The sequence below is a fragment of the Thamnophis sirtalis genome, unplaced genomic scaffold, assembly GCF_051295495.1.
Source record: "Thamnophis sirtalis isolate CommonGarterSnake01/CBP01778 unplaced genomic scaffold, rThaSir2_p1.2 scaffold_7, whole genome shotgun sequence".
Classification (NCBI taxonomy): domain Eukaryota; kingdom Metazoa; phylum Chordata; class Lepidosauria; order Squamata; family Natricidae; genus Thamnophis; species Thamnophis sirtalis.
In genome coordinates, this window is record NW_028261387.1 from 83,325,980 (window position 1) to 83,346,983 (window position 21,004).

At 40.8% G+C, this 21,004-nt stretch overlaps 2 protein-coding genes across 3 annotated transcripts in view; both read right to left on the bottom strand.

The window, feature by feature from the left end:
• Positions 1-842: 842 nt before the first annotated feature.
• On the bottom strand, positions 843-8,243 carry ANKRD60 (ankyrin repeat domain 60). The gene is made up of 4 exons (XM_087720863.1): positions 7,835-8,243; positions 6,391-6,521; positions 3,257-3,422; positions 843-1,090 (listed from the first exon to the last, which is right to left on the bottom strand). Exons 1-4 carry the CDS (start codon positions 8,241-8,243, stop codon positions 843-845), a joined length of 954 nt encoding a protein of 317 aa, XP_087576989.1.
• Positions 8,244-9,483: 1,240 nt separating this feature from the next.
• The window catches only part of LOC106556882 (serine/threonine-protein phosphatase 4 regulatory subunit 1), a 42,029-nt gene continuing 30,508 nt past the window's right edge, over positions 9,484-21,004 (bottom strand). For both annotated transcript variants that reach the window (XM_014076036.2, XM_014075955.2), the window contains 5 exons: positions 20,100-20,200; positions 18,015-18,135; positions 17,643-17,777; positions 15,166-15,307; positions 9,484-13,102 (listed from right to left, as the gene is read on the bottom strand). In XM_014076036.2, the coding sequence (XP_013931511.2) occupies positions 12,948-13,102; positions 15,166-15,307; positions 17,643-17,777; positions 18,015-18,135; positions 20,100-20,200 (654 nt within the window). In that variant the 3' untranslated portion in view covers positions 9,484-12,947. The remainder of the gene's footprint in view (positions 13,103-15,165; positions 15,308-17,642; positions 17,778-18,014; positions 18,136-20,099; positions 20,201-21,004) is intronic.

Here is a 21,004-nt window from a genome sequence, read left to right on the forward strand (position 1 = left end):
TCCAAGTGCCCAAAGCGTGTGAATGTCCAAACCCCCCCAAATGCAAAGCATATACCCTGCACATGTGCCCCATGCCCCTTCATGCACGTGTGACTCACACAAACACCTGTGCGTGCGACCCCACCCTGCACACCTTCTGCACATGACCCCCTTGCATGCCCCCTACCCCCCACACAAGTGCGGCAAGGACCTGAAGACTAGCTGGCTGACGGGAGGCACGGGTGCATGTGTGACAGAGCTGAACTGGGGTGATGGCTCGCATGCCATCATAGAGGGCACTGCGTGCCACATCTGGCACGTATGCCATAGGTTCGCCATCATGGCTATAGGGGTCCTACTCGGTGATCTGAACACAAACTTGAGTAAGTTTGACTCAACACATTATATACACAGTTTAATACAGTCAGGTGCCTTCTAGATATAATACCATCAGGGGAGGTAAGAGCGGTAGTATGGTATGGAGGTTAAGGGATTGATCTAGAATTGTGGTAACCTTAGTTCTAGCTCACCTCAGTCATGAAAGCTCTCTGGATGACTTGGGGGCTTTCTACCAGCCTCATCTACTCCATAGGTGCCTCATGGTTGTTGGGATAACGGGATAGAAGCAGCAAGATTTCCCCCAAACACTGTAGCTCAGCCACGAGGAGATCATGCCGGACAACTAGTAACCACAGAGGAACTTTAAGACTTTCTATCATTGCTATAATTATCTCATTTACAGCTGGGTAGAACCTCTGTGGAGAAATGAAGTCTTGCATATTCCTGAGGAAAAGTTCATGTGGAAAATGTTCTTAAATCCCTCCATCAATTTTTTTTTAAAAATCCGCTTTGACTTCCAGTTTCTATTTGCTGTTTTGGAGTTGGCTGCTTCGACCTGCTCGGATCAGCCACCTGTGCCGAAAAAGCCTCCTCTCACACTCTTTCTGTTTCCACAGCCGGGCCAGCTGTACAGCATTGTGTCCTTCATTGTCCTCATCACTGAGCCTGGCTCCAGAGTCAAGGAGGATACGGATACAGTCAATCTGGCCCGAAGTGACCGCAACGTGGAGGGCTGTTCTACCCAGAGGGGTTTTAAGTTTCACGTCAGCACCTGGAAAGGAATAAAAGACATAGATCTGGGATTATCCAGAAGATTGGGTTTAACATTTGTTTTGTATAAAATGCAGTCAGAGAGAGTCTCTTTTATCAAGATCAGATGAAGTACTAATACCAGTCTATAAAACCTTAGTAAGACCACACTTAGATTATTTCATCCATTTTGGTTGCCACACTATAAAGAAGATATCGAGACTCTAGAAAAAGCGCAGAGAGGAGCAACCAGGATGATGAGGGGGCTGGAGACTAAAACATACAATGAATGGTTGCTGGAACTGGGAATGGCTATTCGAGTGAAGAGAAGGACCAGGGGAGACATGATAGCAGTCTTCCAATATTTGAGGGGTTGCCCCAGAGATGAAGGGGTCAAGCTATTTTCCAAAGCACCTGAAGGCCAGACAAGGAACAATGGATGGAAACTGAACAAGGAGAGAGATTCAACCTAGAAATAAGGAGAAATGTTCTGATAGTGAGAGCAATCAACCAATGGAACAGCTTGCATTCAGAAGTTGTGGGACCTTCATCACTGAAAGCTTCAAAAAAGAGATTGGACTGCCATTGGTTAGAAATGTGTAGGGTCTACTGCTTGGACAGAGGGCTGGACTAGGAGACCTACAAGGTCCCTTCCAACTCCGTTAATACATTAAAGATCTGTTATCATCAGAGGACACATTTATCATGCTCCATCGCTGGAGGCTTGTGACAAACGGTTCTACCACAAAACCGCGGACGACAAAATCGCGGTCGACGAAAGCGTGTATGTGACGTCATCACAGCGCAACGAAAAAGATCGAAAAAGATCGAAAAATGTAAAAATAAAGCTAAAACCTTCCCCTAACCCCCCCAAACCTAACCCTAAACCTAACCCTAAACCTAACCCTTAACCTAACCCTAAACCTAACCCTTAACGTAACGAAAAACCTAACGCTAACCCTTAACCTAACGCTAAACGTAACACTAACGCTCTAACCCTAACCCTAACCCTTAACCTAACCCTAACCCTAACCCTTAACCTAACCCTTACCTTTATGTGAATCGGCTTGCTGTAATTTAATTTTTATTTCAATTTTTCGATCTTTTTCGTCGCGTTGTGATGACGTCACATACGCGATTTCGTCGACCGCGCTTTTGTGGAACGCGCTTTTGACGGGTCACGGTGACAAACTGGACAGCCACTTGTCTGAAATGGTATAAGGTCTCTTGCTCGAAACAGGAGGTTGGATTAGAAGACCTACAAGGTCCCTTCCAATTTTGTTATTCTATGTTCTAGCCTGAGCTGTTCTTTCCTCTTAAGCAGAAGTTTAAGTTGTCCCATGTCATCATTCCCACAAAATGGGTTTAGATACATCCCCCTGGTCCTTATCGCTCCGTTCATTGTCCGATGCAGCCCTCAAGATGTTGGAAGTTGGGCAGTTCATGGAAAAGAGGCTGGATCAGCTGGAGGCAGAACCGATTTGACAATATGGCCAGCAAGGAGGGTTGATTTGAGAAAGAAAAGTTCCAAAGCTTTTTTTTGGATACAGAAAATTTTTAAAGATACCAGTCTTGAAAGCCCCAAGGATGAAAACAGAAATCTTTTTTTTTAAAAAAAGACATTCTTCTCTCAGCCCAGTTTTGAATAGAAGTGACCTCTCTAGGCTTAAGCTGTTTTAATTTTGACTTAGCAGAATTATTACTAAATGATAGGTAGTCCTCAACATTATAGGTGGTCCTTGACTTACGACCACAATTGAGTTCAGCATTTCCACTGCTAAAGGAGACCATGAAATGAGTTTTGCCCCATTTTACAACCTGTCTTGCCGCTGATGTCTTGCCGCTGTTGTGCAATTGTTACGTTAGTTCAACCTAGTTGTAACATGAACCTGGCTTCCCCCTTGACTCTGCTTGTCAGAAGATCGCAAAAGTTGTGATCACGCAACCCCGGGGACATTGCCACCGTCATAAAGACGAGCCAATCGCCAAGCGTCTGAATTTTGATCACCTGGCCACGGGGATACGGCAACGGACGCACGTGTGAAAAATGGTTGTAATTCTCCTTTTTTTCAGTGCTGTTATAACTTTGGTCGCTGAACAAGTGACTGTAATTCGAGGACTACCTTTAGGGGCGTGGGGGGAGATCAGCACAGGCGAGTGGGAGTCCTTTCAGAATTTAGTACGCTACCGTTTTGGAGCAAAAATTCCACGGCCCTCGTGTGGCCTCTGTGGGCAGAAATAAATAAAGCCACGAATGCTCGATGCGCCAACCAGTCGCTCCTCTTTTCTTCCGTCATTAGCCTCGAATTTGCAGTGCTGAACGTGGAGGTGTCTGTAACGCCTGTGCTTTGCAACTGGCAAAAAAGGAAGCAAAATGTTAATGGCCCCGTATTGAGAAGCGGGCAAGGGAAACATAAGAATAATACATGCCGTGAGGAAGTTGTCTGGCGTGAGGTAGTTGCCGACTTGCAACCATTCATTTAATGCGGTGTTTCTCAACCTTGGCCACTTGAAGATGTCTGGACTTCAACTCCCAGAATTCCCCAGCCAGCATTCGCTGGCTGGGGAATTCTGGGAGTTGAAGTCCAAACATCTTCAAGTAGCCAAGGTTGAGAAACACTGATTTTAATGGCTGTTCAAAATTACGACGCTCTCAGAAAAGAAATGATTTCCCACTTGGCAATTTGATTTGCAAACATTTTGTTGCCACTTGAAGAGACATCATCAGCGCATTTTTGAGCTGTCAATTCGAAACACACTTGACGATGTCTCCTTGCATGGTGACGAAATGTTTGCAACCCAACGGCCAAGCTCGGAGCTCAAACCAACAGCCTGACCACCAACCCGAGGTAAATAATATCCACTTTATTCGCACTATTCCCCCATAGTGACTTGATCACAATTTGGGCAATTGCCTCCCATTTATGACGAGTGGCACACTCCTGTGTGGCCACATGCTTGAGATTTCTAACTGATTTCCTGGCAAAGAAATGCCCATTGGGGAAGCTGGATTTTGCTTAACAATCTTGTGATTTGTTTAACGAGCTCGGTAAAAACTGCCCTAAAATTTGGTCCAGTTCAAATTACAGTTATGACAGAAACTCCCGGGGACACTGCTACCATCATAAAGTTGCCAAGGGTCTGAATTTTGATCACGTGACTATGGGGATGCAAAAGTGTGAAAAGTCACTTTTTGTCATTGCCGTTATAACTTCGAATGGTCACTGGATGAGCTGTTCCAAGTCGAGGACTCACCCTATCTAATCCTGGTTTATTTCCCAAGGAAACCAAAATATTCAGATAATTTTACTTCGTTTCGGTGCTTTTTGTTTCAATTTGTAGTGTGTCTCAAAGTCTTCAAGTAGCCAGGGCTGTCTTGATCTCGGTGAGGATTTTGGATTTGGATATCTTTAAACCTGAGTCTGTTATGTAAGTGTAAGCGTTCAGAACCACAATTAACCAAGATTTCTGAAAGCAAATTATTGGGATATTGTTTTACTTCTTGATTGTGGGCCTGGTCTTAATCTTGGGGTTAATCTATGTCCATCCAGGTGTTGATTGCTGGTGGTGAGGTCCTTTGGTCTTTTTATACCCATTTTGACTTGTTGGTTGTCCCTTTTGAATGGTATGTAGCAAAGGTGGGTTCCTACCAGTTTGGACTGGTTCGGGCAGTGGTGGGTTGCAGGCGGTATGCCCTGGTACAGGCATACCGGAGCCTGCCCAGAGCACTGGATACCGTTCCGGTACGATGCTCCGGAGGGCACATCCGCCCACCCAAGTTCCTTATCTGTCTTTTAAGGCTTCTGCACTTCCGCGCATGCGCATGGCATATGGAGCACCTGTGTGATGTTCCGTTGAGCAGCTGCAGTATCACGAAGGCTTGCAGAAGCGGTAAGACACATGCATGCACTGCGCACATGTGCGCACGCACTGCACGCATCCATATGGACGACGCCGGGCCCCTTGCAACCATACCAGTTGGAACAGGATCCGGAACCCACCACTGGGTTTGACTGAATAGGTAGTAACTCAGCCGGACACATGACCGAACCGGTTCTACCTTCGGCGGTGCCATCTTTATTTTCTGTTCTGTACATGCGCAGAACAATCTCCATTAAAAAAAATGTGATTTTTTTTTCCTTTTAAAATGTTGTATACTTGCACAGACCTTTTTAGGTGCAACTGCGCATGTGTGCGAAGTGCACGTCTGGCTTGCGGGCGAGCGAAGAGAGTGCATGCGCACAAAAACTTTCGAGCGCCAAACCAGTAGTAATGCTGGCAGGAGCCGACCCCTGGTATGTAGATGTTGTTTGGGTCTGTATGTCTATTGATGATCAATTTGTCAGTTTCCAGGAATTCTCTAGCACAGCAGTGGTTCTCAACATTTTCTTCACCATGGACCCAATGGTGGGATTCAGCCAGTCCGCACCTATTTGGGAGAACCGGTTGTTAACTTTCTAAGCAGTTGGGAGAGCCGGTTGTTGGAAGAAATCGCATTTTGTTTTTTTCCACTTTACAGGGCTAATCCTGTAAGGAAGATAGCAGTAGCAATAGCAGTTAGACTTATATACCGCTTCATAGGCCTTTCAGCCCTCTCTAAGCGGTTTACAGAGTCAGCATATCGCCCCCACAATCTGGGTCCTCATTTTACCCACCTCGGAAGGATGGAAGGCTGAGTCAACCTTGAGCCGATGAGATTTGAACCGCTGAACTGCAGATAGCAGTCAGCTAAAGTGGCCTGCAGTACTGAACCCTAACCACTGCGCCACCTCGGCTCTTATAAGACAGGAAGGAAACATTCTGGTGTTGTTTCTAGCCCAATCTTTATTGCCCTACTTACAGAAACTGCCTCTCTGGTTAACCCTTATTACATTGTAACAGCTAAGGCAAAGCGCCCATCGACCTGAGTGACGTTGAGTTGGCCACACCCACCCAATCACATAATCACCGAGCCACGCCTACCCAACTAGTCCTTAGGGCAGAGAACCAGTTAAATTATTTGAATCCCACCACTGCCTGAATCCCCTTTAAATATCTTTTGTGACCCCCAAGACTTAATTCAAGATTTAAATCATAACATTTCTTCTATCCTTCTTCTATTCCCCCTGTGACAACATTGTGGTTCCCCCCACCAGGGGTCCACGGACCACAAGTTGAGGACCACTACTCTAGATGGTCTTTTTTTGGTATTATGCCCAAATTTTGCTGTTTCTCGCCTTTTACCAGTGAAATATTCCTTGCCTCAAAGGAAGCCCTTCAAAAAGCACTTGTTGTGGTTTCTACAGAACAGCATGAGGTACTTTTTAAAACTTTCAGACTAACCTTCTTGACCCTTCCACTTGCAGCTGCAGCCACCAATGGTCCCCAAGAATCTTCTGGCCAAGTTCGCATAGTGAGAGTTCCTCCAGGGACGACTTCATGTTTCCTCAACGTAGAATCATCCGCAAGATCTACTGTAGAAGCAAAGTGAAAGTAGTAGTAGTATCTCCTGGGAAGGTTTAAAACACTAACGGTAAAGGTTCCCCCCGCACAAGCATGCTAGTCATTCCCAACTCTAGGGGGCAGTGCTCATCTCCGTTTCAAAGCCGAAGAGCCAGTACTGTCCGAAGATGTCTCTGCGGTCATGTAGCCAGTATGACTAAATGCCAAAGGTGCATGGAACGAACGTTCCTATTTTTCTACTTGCATTTTACATGCTTTTGAACTGCTAGGTTGGCAGAAGCTGGGACAAGTAACAGGAGCTCACTCCGTTACATGACGCTAGGGATTTGAAAAGTGAAGAGTAAGGTTCTACATTTAGGCAACAAAAACGAAATGCACAGGTACAGTATAGGGGGTCAGACCCGTCTGATAATTATCAGCTACCTTCAGACTCAGACATCAGTACGGCAGACAAACAGCTGGAGCCTGTTCCCAGTGTGCACATGTGCAGAGTTGCGAGACGAAGGGAACAGTTAAAGAACAGGGATCGACTTGAGAGTAAGGCCACAGTTGGACAGTGAATGGCCCCACCCATAGGCAATAAAAGAGAAGTGAAAGGGAAGGGGTGTGCAGGAGGCAATTAGTTCATTCCTGCATTCTTGCCAAGTATTGCAGCATCTGAAAGATATCAACCTGGCCACTCTCCAAGGCTGATAAAGGTCGGTAATTGTGAACTGTCTTGAAAGACTGTGGGAGAGGAAAAACTTTGCTGGAGAGGAATTCACTGTAAATTAAATAAAAGGGTTTATTGGGACAAGGATTTGGCTTTGTGCTGCTGGGGAAGCCGAGGTCAGAACACTGTACAAGTTTTTTGCTGAAATATATCCAAACCTGGTCTTCTATGATGTAATATAGCTGCCTATTATAACCATATATTTTTATTTTTTAATGAGAGCCGAGGTGGCGCAGTGGTTAGGGTGCAGTACTGCAGCCACTTCAGCTGACTGCTAGTTCTGCAGCTCGGCGGTTCAAATCTCACCGGCTCAGGGTTGACTCAGCCTTCCATCCTTCCGAGGTGGGTAAAATGAGGACCCAGATTGTGGGGGCAGTATGCCGACTCTGTAAACCGCTTAGAGAGGGCTGAAAGCCCTATGAAGCGGTATATAAGTCTAACTGCTATTGCTATTATCATTTACTCTGGACTAATAACTTTGACTAATAACCCTCGAAACTCCAAAATTCAGAAAAAGATTCGTGGCTCAGCCAGTAATTTTGCCACATTACATGAAGGACTATGACATTGTGGTAGGTGGGACACAGCTGTCCCATAGATAGGAGGACTCACCTTCATCCAGATACTGAATTCGCTGGAAATTCACTGGGATCCCAACAAAAAGCTCCAGTCGATTCTTCAATTTACCGATAGTTAAGTCCCGATGACATTCGGGTAAGAAAAATATTTCTTCGGATTCAATTATATGTAGCTTGATATTGAAAAGCCGTAACTGCGGAGAGGAAAGCTCTCCTAAACGCAACTGCCGCTGCCATAAGTTGCGTGAACTCGTTCCAGCTCTGGTTTGGGGATATGTGGCAAGTGTCTGTCTTCTTTTGCTTTGCATTCTACGAACAAAGTGGCGGGCTGGAGTCTTTCCACCCAAGAATCCCGACACTTTCCACACCTGAATCAATGATGTCATGACAGAAGAACAATGCCTGATAGGCAAGTCACTAGGACGTAGCCAATGTGATGTCATGATGCTGCTAGGACACACATGTGAAAAGTGCCACCTGAGGGCAGCAAGCATAGGTAAAACAAACATATGAGTCCCCAAAGAATCAAGCTCAAGTCAGCTTTCCTCACTCATGCAGCACCCTGTAGAAATTAGCCAGTTTGGTCTACTGTCAGGCCTGGAAGCCGTCTTTTACGGCCATCTTTCAGTTTCTAATCTATTTAATACTTGAACGAGCCTTCAGGACTGCCACATTTAATGCTGTGGGAAACTGGGAGGGGGGGGGTTGTATGGAGCTGGGGAGATATATAGCCATAACATTCCTTTCTCAGAGAGTCAAGGACATCCTGCCCTGCACCTGGAGGGGCGTGATTGGGAGGCATCTCCAGTTGAGAGGGTGACTTGATTGGACCATGTGAAGGACATGTGGGTGCTGGGCAGGGGCTTGAACTTTTTTTTAGGTGGGGAAAACCTGGAAACGTTCAGATTCGGGTTTTCCCAGATTTGCCAATATGACATCTCTAATAAAATGGAACTTTGAGCCTTGAATTCTTACTTTGTTGGAGGTGTTATTGGAACCCTGACATTTAAGGTATCAAGTTAGAAATGAGTTTTAGTCCCATCTTAGCAGTGAAAGCCAGCTGGGTGACTCTTGGGTCAGTCCCTCTTTTGTCAGCCCAACTCATCTCACAGGGTGGTTGTTGGGGGGCGGGGGGGATAGGAGGCAGGAGTACAGGCAGTCCGCAATTTACAACAGTTCATTTAGGGACCATTCGAAGTTACGGCAGCCCTGGAAAAAGTGATTTATGACCATTTTTCACACTTAACAACCGTTGCAGCATCCCCATGGCCATGTGATTTGTATCTGGATGCTTGAGAACTGTCTCACATTTATGACGGTTGCAATGTCCCAGAGTCATGCGATCGATCCCCTTTTGTGACCTTCTGGCAAGCAAAGTCACTGGGGAAGCCAGATTCACTTAACAAACGGGTTGCTAAGTTAAGTACTGCAGTGATTGACTTAACAAATTGTAAAATAGGGCAAAACTCAACAAATTTCTCACAACAGAAATTCTGGCCTAAATTGTGGTCGTAAGTTGAGGACTACCTGTATTAGACATGTTCGCCATGTTGAGCCATTTTTAAAAAAATAATAAATGTGGGATATAAATAAGTGATACAAAATGCTGATTAATGCTGTGCTGTTTACTAAATGATGTCCGAAAAGAATATGCAGTAGTAAGTAGTAAGTACACTCAATAAATAATTGATAAAACAGTGGTGGAATTTATTGATATAAATAAGAATAGAAAGTTACATAGATTCTTACAAAATCAGTGGCACATTCAGACTCTATCCAACTATTTGGATTCTAACCACCATTCTTTACAGGTTTAACTACTACAGCAGAATTGCAACTAAAGAGTTGTAACTATGTTGCAACAGATAACACCAGGTTTGATTTCAAAATGAAATCCATGCAGCTTCTGTAAGAAGAGGTGACTATGTATCAGCTTTAACTCACTGTGAGGCTTAATTACATTTATATTATTTGAAAAAGAGCATGTGACTATCTTCCTTGATGTCCATGGTGTTTTTTCACCTACAGAGCAACCTGCAAAGTACTATCACCTGTCATGCAGTTATTACAGGTAAACAGTTTTTAAGACTACTGTACTGCAGTAGATCCCAGTGCTGATTTATAAGTTGGGGGGTCTAACAGCCATTGTGAAATGAATGATGTGGGTGCAATTATTTTTAACCCAAAGTTAAATAATAAACTGAATGTAAAAAATATATGGGGAACCAAAGCAAGTTGGGAGTGTCCATAATTTTTCCTTCCTCTACTGCATGCAACTATAGAGTTTGAAAACATTCTTTAAATTTTTTTAAAGAAAACTGTTTAATTTTTAAAAATCCTCAGCTCTAGGAAAAGGTGGCAATTATTAAAAGTTTGATTTGTCATTTCAGTGAAAATTTTCAGCCATTTACTCATGCATAAATGCCAATTAAAGTATTTTCATGAAAACTACATCAACGTCCTCCACGTGTATTTTTGATATTTAGTTGGATAGTGCGGGAAATAATTCTAATCTAAAATTAACATGGCCATCAAACAACCGTTTCTTTTCAGACATTTCTACATGCATTAAGAAAACATGAAAAAATGAACTTTTTTACAGAAGCAAAAATTGAACAATTTTTTAGAAAAATCTTAACTATTAAAATATCTGTAGGATACTAGCATTAGAAAAAGATAGTGAAACTACAAAAGAACTGTCACTGCAGAGTAACTGCAGACATTAAAAAATCATTTGCATTGAAGAGGCATTTTGTTTAAAACTTACTCAAACACTTAAATATAGAATCAGCTTGCAGAATTTAGTTTACACATTTTTATACTGAAATACCAAAGACATATTTTTAGATGTTCAAAAAACATTTTAGAAACTTGCAAAGTAAATAAGATTATTATAAAATCTAAAAACAGTTTCGCAACCTGGAACACAATCTTTCATAGCATTGTGTCCAAAATGTGTTAAACAATTCTAATAAATTAAATCATTGTCGGGTGTTTTTTTTTTTAAAAAAAAGACACAAACGGACAATACACAGGACAACTACTTATTTGTAACAAGGACATTTAAGATATTAGCTAAATAATCAGGCTTGCAACAAAGCGTATTTTACATATTTTCTAAAGTGATTCCACCATGTTTATCCCAAAATTAAAATCTTTCTTATAGATTTTTGGGATTAAAAACCTTATGTCTATATCAATACACAATTTAAAAACATCTTTAAGAATATTGTTCCATAGCTGAAAAACCGTTAACTCAAGCAATGATCATTTATTTCCGTGAATGATTCCTAGGAGGTGCCTATGTCATATACATTTTTGTTCTGCCAAACAAATCATGCTGTAAGAGGGGCTGTTTTGTGGGGGCTTAGTTCTTACACTAGTACATATAGTAAATTTATTGTATAAGTTACATGTTCGTATCTAACTAGAGCTAGAGGACTCAACAGTATAATCTTTAAACCGGGAATGTTATGTCCATCAGCTCTCACCAGACCACTGTTTTTCAACCTTGATAACTTTAAATACTCCCACAGAATTCCCCAGCCAGCTAATCCAGATATCTGAAAATTGCCAAGGTTGGGAAACACTTCACAGATTGAGTCTCATTGTTTTTCCAAATCCCTTGCATGTATTACTGCATTTTAACAATGTAAAATCAAGATAAACATTGATCTACCTCTTACCCTTTCCTTTTCTCCCCCTTATTTTTCCCCCCATTTTTTATCTTGTCCAAAGCAATTAAGAAAAACTATTATTTTACTTTATTCATAACTTTAACAAGCAGCTCAGGGATCAAGGCTGGTCTAAGTCAGGGGTCTCCAACCTTGGCAACTTTTAAGACTTGTGGACTTCGACTCCCAGAATTCCTCAGCCAGGAATTCTGGGAGTTGAAGTCCACAAGTCTTAAAGATGCCAAGGTTGGAGACTGCAGGTCTAAGTAATATGACTTCATAAGCACATAGTGAGATCAGGGCACTTGCCCTCTAAGTGGTGATCCTCCCACACTAAGTGGAAAGCTATTTCAGAAGGTCTCCCAATCTTCAGAAATAGCTGATCATGGAATACACAATTAGGGAGAAATCTGCAAAACCCAAGGGCTGTACAGATCGCTTGATAAAATACTTCATACTGAATTTTCTGTCAATCGGGGGGGGGGGGGGGGGGAGAATATCTCCAGTGTACACACTCAATTCTTGGAACTTCAAACTTATGCTAACTCATATCCCTAGCTTCTTGCTCCTAAGGGAAAATTCTTAAATTTCCTTCTATTGAGCAAATGTTGAGAAACTCCCCAAAACATGTCAGCCCTATTCCGTGGCGAAATCTAACAGTTTATAGGCCCGAGCATCAATCCACCTCCTATGAAATATACCCTAGAAAATACATAAGGATTTCTTCAGATGTAGCTGAGAACTGCAGTTTTCCACAGAAGACATGCCAGCACCAGCCAAGAGAGTGAGGTGAATAGGAAGGACAAAGAATAGTTCATTTAACTTCCCACGCTCTGCTAACACTCATGAAACTGTCTGCTATCACCTTAAAGAGAACATTAATCTGTACTTTTACCGTATATTTTTTCAAGTTGCAGATTTGTTTTCTTAACTTATTTCTACCAAAGAGCACATTTTTACGCTTTAAATAATGTAATACAATAAAATGGGAATGCCTGTGGTTCAATTAAGAAAAAAATAAGCAGGAGGCCCACGTATTTTAGGTTCACCAACCATGCTCTTAATTTCAGTCAAACCAAGCATTGTCTTGGTTTGTCACTGTAACTTGAGTCAGTGTGAAAGGCATATTCTTAGTTTGCGGAATGATGTTCAAGCTGTGAATATGAACAAGCTCACATAATCATATGAACATATAGCTGGATTTTTGATAAGAGATAAGCATTGCTCCTTGTATTCATGAAAGAACATAATTATATACAAAATTTAAAAAAACAAATATTCCATATCAAGGTGGCATGTACATAAAAGGACAAACATGTTTCTCACTTTAATAAACAGAATTAAGAACATGGCCTTTTCTTGCGAATTGCATTATTTCCTTGATAAGAGTTCTCTTCCACCACGTTGGTTAGTAGTCATAGCAGGAACTTGCTAGCTGAATAGTAATTTCATAGACTACATGCACCAAAAATGTTAATTTTCTTTTTCAAGTAACGTGATATGCATGTTACTGAGTTTTGGTTTGATGGTGGCAAAAAACGAAACATCTTGATCCCTATCTGCTTGGAGAACCAAAACAGTCTCTTCCACAGCGTCCAGATGAGGATTCCCGACACTTCTAAAATACGCTAAGAAATTAACATGAGAATATTATTCAGCATCAAAGCATTAATTTACTTTTTTTTAAATGTTCAGGGGGGGGGGGTTTTCATGAAAAACAAACAATAAAATGCAAAGCACACAAACAAAAGGAATAGGACATACTAATCAAAGTGTTTACAGCAAGGAAAAGCACAGAGATGTTCAGGTTATTAAAGCCTACCAAGTAGTGTAATGTAGTGTAGTGTAGTATAGGGTAGGGTAGGATAGGGTAGAGTGGAGTGGAATAGGAAATAATAGAACAAGAAAGAATAGAATAGAATAGAAATAGGAGAGGATAGGATAGGATAGAAAGTTGCAAGGGACCTTGGAGGTCTTCTAGTCCAACCCCCTGCCTAGGCAGGGAACCCTATACCATTTTCAGATAAATGGTTATCCAACATCTTCTTAAAGACTTCTAGCGTTGGGGCATTCACAACTTCTGGAGGCAAGTTGTTCCACTGATTAATTGTTCTAACTCTCAGGAAATTTCTCCTCAGTTTTAAGTTGCTTTTCTCCTTGATTAGTTTCCACCCATTGCTTCTTGTCCTGCCCTCAGGTGCTTTGGAGAATAGCTTGACTTCACTTCTTTGTGGCAGCCCCTGAGATATCAGAACACTACTATCATGTTACCCCTAGTCCTTCTTTTCATTAAACTAGATATACCCAGTTCCTGCAACCGTTCTTCATATGTTTTAGCCTCCAATCCCCTAAACATCTTTGTGGCTCTTCTCTGCACTCTGTTTAGCGTCTCGACATCTTTTCTACATCGTGGTGACCAAAACTGGATGCAGTATTCCAAGTGTGGCCTTAGGAAGGCATTATAAAGTGGTATTAACACTTCACATGATCTTGATTCTATCCCTCTGTTTATGTAGCCTAGAACTGTGTTGGCTTTTTTGGCAACTGCAGCACAAGTCTATATAGTAATATGTTGTAAAAAGGAGTCCCTGTGAATTTTATTCCACCAGTTGTTGCAGACTCTTGGTGGTGGTGCTTATCTCTGTTTCAGGATCAGTGCTATCCAAAGACATTTCCATGATCATGTGGCCAGTAAGATGTCATGGAGCGCTGTTACCTTCCCACCAAAGTGGTACCTATCTACTCGCATATGCATGCTTTCAAACTGCTAGGTTGGCAGGAGCTATGGTATAAGAAAGGGGCAAACTGAATCATTTACGGAGATAACTCCACAACCTGACAATTTTATTCTGTACCACATTTTAGGCATTCCACTTTAAATATATCAGAAGAGTCTGGAGAACCAATAAGCAAATCTGCACTGACAAAGATTCAACAGATCAATGACAGAATACACACTTGCAATCAGGAAAATCCCAGATGATTTTTGATGATGTCTTCTTGTTTTTTGTTTTTCAAATTTGGCTGTTTGCTGAGATTGTGGGTTATAATAGGGGAAATTATTTTTGTACCGCATGCTTTGCTTATTGTAAAGAGCTTAAAAGTTTTTAAGTTTTTATTTTATTTATTTATTAAATTTCTACACAGCCTGTGTCACCAAAGTCACTCTATGGATAATGCACAAATTAAAAAAAATAAAAACTTGAGGCAAAACTGGAAACATTCTTCTCTTGAAATTCCAAAATGTCATTGCTAATCAGGTTCAATAATACTGGGTTTAGATGAACCAAATTCTAATTCAGATTAAGGGAGCTCAGTTTGGCCAGGTGAATCTAACCAGTTCATGTAACCATCCATTTCTGGCAGAAGGAGAACACAAGGCAGCAATGTTACGGCATCTGAAACTCATGTAATTCTTTTGTTCTTAAGTTTTGCATTATCTATATTCAGAAATTGTAGGTGCTTCATCACTGGAGGTTTCTCAAGAAAAGATTGGACAGCCACCTTTTTGGAATGGTATAGGGTCTCCTATTTGAGCAGGGGGTTGGACTAGAAGTCCTCCAAGGTCCCTTCCAGCTCTATTCTGATCATACTTTTAAAGAGAATCGCTTAGTGCATATTAGCACTATTACATAATGACAGAACTCAACTACATTTGAAATCTGTTTGCCTACAAAAGGACTAAACATACCTTTCTCCAATAATGTCTGCCTCAATGCTTTGGCAAGCAAAACCCGGACGTTTGGCACAGGATCGGAAGCCAGGCTTAGAAGGCTGGGCAACAGATGTTCAACAAACTGGTCCACAGGCATGCATTCTTCTTCAACTACTGCCTTTAATCAGAAAATAGGAAAAAGCACTACAGGTAGTCCATGGCTTACAACAGTTCGCTTAGTAACCGTTTGAAGCTACAACAGGCACTGAAAAAAGTGACTTATGACCAGAGCCTCTGGCACAGTGGTTAGAATGCAGTACTGCAGGCTACTTCTGCTAACTGCTGGCTGACTGCAATTTGGCAGTTCAAATCTCACCAGGCTCAAGGTCAACTCAGCCTTCCATCCTTCCGAGGTAGGTAAAATGAGGAGCCAGACTGTTGGGGGCAATAGGCTGACTCTGTAAACCACTTAGAGAAGGCTGTAAACACTGTGAAGCAATATATAAGTCTAGGTGCTATTGCTATTTTTCACACTTATGACCATTGCAGCATCCCCATGGTCATGTGATTTACATTCAGGTGCGTGATAACTGACTCACATTTATGACAGTTGCACTGTCCCAGGTCATGTGATCGCCTCTTGCGCCTTCTGACAAGCAAAGTCAATGGGGAAGTCAGATTCACTGTGTGACTAATTTAACAACTGCACTCAACAAATACAGCAGTAAAAGTCATAAAATGGGCAAAACTCAACAAATTTCTCAGCAACATAAATTTAGGGCTCAGTTGTTGGTCGTACATTGAGGACTTCTGTATTTAGATAGGATTGAGTAAACTGATATGGATTATTGAAATTTTATATGAATTTTGCTAAAATCTTAGCATTACTATAGCTAAAAGATAATGATCTTTCTTATGAGACACTGCCTTTAATGAAAATTAAATATGTAGTATTTTAATCACTGACCATGCTAATATTCATAGATATAACAATTGTGATAGACTTTGTGCATGACTGTGTCTATTGAGATATAACATATCAGACACATTGTACACATGGGAAACCACATGGATTTTACATGGGATTTGAATAATGGCTGTTTCTTGAGACATATTAACGGATCTTTTTATATGTGCTAAAGATGCAAAACAGCCGGATATACCACTCAGCAGTAACATCCAAAATAGCTAATTTCTTGCTGATCTTTGCAGAAAACTTTTGTTGATCTATGCACTCTAATATGTGCACATTGCAAGTCAAATTATCCTGCATCCTCAAAACTTCTAAAAATAGGCTAAAAAGCAGAACACAGTTCATTCCATTGACAGATGGTACAACACAGCGGTGGTACTGAATGTTCAGTAATATTAATATTGCACAGGCAAAATGGAAGAAATTGATTACAGCTATAATGCTTAATAGTACAATTACGTAAAAATAATAATTAGATGTAGAACAAGGAACCAAAGACTTCCTTAACTTTCTTCAGCATCGTGCAAGGTATAAAAGATAGGACACCTCACACGAGGGACCGGTTAGTTTCTGATCTGTTAGATACTCAGAAGGAAGTTTTATCTTTTCTGCAAACAGTTTTGATATTAACACAACCTTGCATCATACCCAGTTCGCATGATATCCATGCAAAGGAGCTTAGGCTGAGAAACTGTAAGCACAGGCTATTTGGTTTTATTTAAAAAGTTGTCTGGCATTTTGTTTAATAAAATACAGGCCTAATCTCAATGCATCATAATTTATACATTAGCAGCTGTGGGATGCTGTTCTGACTCCTGTAGCATTCGCAATGCCCACAGAAGCTATGAAATGAAGAGTTATGAAGCTACTAGTTGACAAATTAGCCTTACAAAGCCAGAAAATAAATCACTTGGTACCACAAGGATTTTCTTCAATCCTTAGCAAAAGTTTTATCTAGAAATGACAGAACTTGATTTTTTTATAAAACTAAACAGCCAAAGAGTGATTCCCATTGGTAAGCAATGCAGACATGTGTCATCATGCTTTCAGATCACAATGTTTAACGACATAAATTCCCATCATAAGTCGAGAACTACCTAAGGTATAAAATAATCTTCTCCCAAAAAGCTAGTGAGAAGAGAATTATAGAAGAAATCACCTGCTTTATCATGTGTCCCTGTTTATATTCATATGCTGAAAATAATTTCAGAAGTATATGAAAGTGATTTTTCCCCCTTCCTTCCAATTCTCAGAAACTGCCTGGACAACTCCCTGCATTTTTCTTGGCAAGGTTTTTTAGAAGTAGTTTGCCACTGTTTCCCTTCAAGGCTCTCATCTTGGTTATACACCTGAGCCTAGATAACCAGAACAAGTTTCCTTGAGACACCTTTCACATTTTAAAGTTATGAGTGCTCTCCTCAAATTTCAAGTCAAATTTCTCACGCAGGAGACCTAGGGTATGATTAGCTTTAATATCAAAATTACATCAGATAGTTCTGTTCTTTGCTCACATCACAGAAGCTGCAAGACCCAGACTCACCTGGCAGATGAAAGCAAACGCTTGCCGACCAATCCACTTGGAACAATGTCGGAATCTCATAATCAACTCATTGATGAAATTTAATCCCAGAGAGGTTGCATTGTATGCATAGAACTTCTGAAGTATTGCTACAGCCTGCAAAAATATCAAAGAATCAAGCAGGAGCAAAGACAGCAGTGTTATTAACTACCATTCCCACAGCAAGTATCACTCGTTACACATTTGTCTCCTGCGAATCTCTATAAATAAATATGATTTTTATGAAATTTGAGGGGGGGGGATACTGAAATAGGTTTCTAGCATTTAAAAATAGACTTGTTAAGCCAAGTAGCTATTTCATGTAGAGGAAAAGGAGACAGGCCGGTGCTTTACCAATTTGAAGGAGATCCACCGGACTTCAGAAACTTTATCTGAACAGAGTGTTAGTGCAATAAGTCTCAAATGGTCGTACACATCATTGGGATTATAAAGTTCAAGTATTAAAATGAGCTGCCTAAAAGAAAAAGAAAAAAGAATAAATTATATATGTTCCTGCTTTTAGCTGAAAATGCAGGTAAGTCTGGAAACTAACACGATTAAGGAATATCATTAGCATTTTGTAGTGGCTTCTTCCATACTTTTTGCTTAAAGAATCATTTACAGATCAATTAAGATCTGTTAGCTGCCCAGAGTTGCCTTATCAGCGAGTTGGGTAGCATATATATATATATATATATATGCTACCCATAACAATCTTCCATTGTTAAGAGTTGTTCAAGCTTGGTTTTTGAGTTACAGGTATTTCACCAGTGAAAAATACAAAATTTAAAAAATATATAACCAGCAGTAAGGAGAATATAATTCAAGAACCTAAAGGATCTTGAAATTGTTCATTCACCCATCCATTAAATATTTATATTTATATTTATATTTATATTTATATTATTACTTACTGCTGGTTATATATTTTTTAAATTTTGTATTTTTCACTGGTGAAATACCTGTAACTCAAAAACCAAGCTTGAACAACTCTTAACAATGGAAGATGCCAACATTGAGCTACATATATTCATTGCTATTGCAAGAAATATAAGGCCATGCTTGTGCCATATGGGCACCTACTAATAAATACATTTACCAAGTAATTGACTACAGTAATTTGAGAAACTAATTTGATAGCGCAACACTGACATAAAAGAAAATTTTACAAGGTTTTGCCAGTAGATGTCAGCAATGTTCCAATATGTTACACCATCAGAATTTGCAGTCAACATAAAATTAACCAAATTATGCAACAGTAGCACCAAATGCACTGGAATATAAAGAAGAAACTTGTTTCAGTTACAAAATCTGAATCACAATGGAGTTCAATGTTTCTTTGAATTTTGCTTATATTGCAACAAGTTTGCCAAAAAAATTATGAGAAAGTAAATTTTGTTGCTGTTGTTGTAATTTATTAGTGTGCCGTATCTTGTGACTTTTGGCAATTAACAATAATTCAGTGTTGACTTATCAATGGAGGCTATTCCAGAAGGCTTGGGCCACGCATGAGAACAGAACACATCCAGGCACCCCACATCAGCCCATACCGGACAGAAATGTAACATTATCAGCAATATCTTCTGAAAAATGCACTCTGAGGGGATTAGATCTAGTTGGTGGAATGGTCCTGCAGGTTAAACCAGCATTTTTAATTGCATCTGGATGACTGTCAGAGGCCTGAACATTAGTGTAATATAATCATGCAGGGCCTTGCATTCTAGAGCAATTGCAGTTTCTGAATGGTCTCCAAGGGCAGCAATGTCAAATGCATTGCCGTAGTCCAGGCAAGTACCGAGAATAGCACATGTCACTGTAGCAGTGTCGTCCTACTCAAGGCAGGGATGAACTGGCAAGTGAGCCAAAGCTAGGCAAACAGTCTCCTGGGTGTAGCCTGCATTTACCTCCAGCAATAGCTATCAGTCCAAGAACCCCCCCAGCTGAGCCTCGGGTTAGTGATATATAATTGCTTATCATCAGCATATTGATGATTCTATTCCCCAAACAGTTGGATGACCTCACCCAGCAGCTTCATGTAAATACTTAAAGGTTTTGGGGGAGAGGGGAGAAAAATCAAACCTTACAGCAGCAATTTTTCTTCTCTTTTCTCCCCCACTTACCGTACCAATTGGAATAATCCATTCAGGAAGGAGCAAAACGTCTGAAATTAATACCTCCAATCCCCATTTCTCACAGGTTGTCTAAGATTCCCTGGCCGATGATATCAAAGGCTGCTGAGGGATTTAGTAAGCTCAGGCCCTGACAAAGAGTGACCAATGCCATTTCAGTCCCAAGCTTAGGCCTGAGCACTGAAAAAGGCCCAAGTAATTTGCTTCCCCCAGGACACTGTTTTAATCACGCTTTCTATGCTTGAAGATAAATGACACATCCATTAAACAATAAGCGTATGGGGGAAAAATCAGAGGAATCTTAACTTACTCTGCAAGTTCATAACGAAATCGCCAATTCCTGCTATTGTCGGTTACCACAAATTCTTGAAGCTGAAAAAGGTATTCACGTCTTTTTTCAGCATGAAGCAACTAAAAACAAAACAACACAAAACAATATGTCTGACAACTGATTTTCCTTTTGTCTGAAGACGCACACAGGGCTTGATGTTAATCTAACATCTGTGAAACATAAAAGGCTTATTTCATAGAAATACTTCATTCGCAGTACAGGTAATCCTCAATTTAATACTGTTCATTTAGTGACCATTCAAAATTATAACGGCACTGAAAAAAGTGATAGGGATTTTTGGGGGGATAAAATGACTACAGAAAAAACCTGTCTGTATGGGGCAGGGATCATTAAACATGCATAAAATCCAGGAATTTAAATGTGGGAGAAAGTGTTCCTTCAGGTAACTTGGTCTTAAGCCATTTAGCGCTTTAAAGATCAAAACCTAAAATGAGACTGGAAATGAATCTGCAAAGAACTGATACTACAGATAGTCTTTGGGTTACAACTATTCATTCAGCGACCAAAGTTATGATGGTCCTGAATGAATAGTATTGTCAACTCTAAAACTGGCTTGACTGAGGCCATTTTGAGACTTCAGCGTTGATACACTAGAAAAGAGGGACAGGGAGGGGGGATAGAGATAGTTGGGGTGTTGTAGTCAAAACAAAATATTTTCTCTTGGGAACCAAGGACATTCCTGCAGGTGCTCGGAAAGAGGGGCCTGGAGTCACCTAGCAACTGGACAGCGTCCTGGCTGGACCATGTGACTGATTGTTTTGAGAAAGTGAAAAACTTTTAATTACATGAAAACCATGAGAATAGTCAGAGTCGGTTTTCACCAGCCTGTACCAATATAACAGACAATAAAATTATTCTTTGAG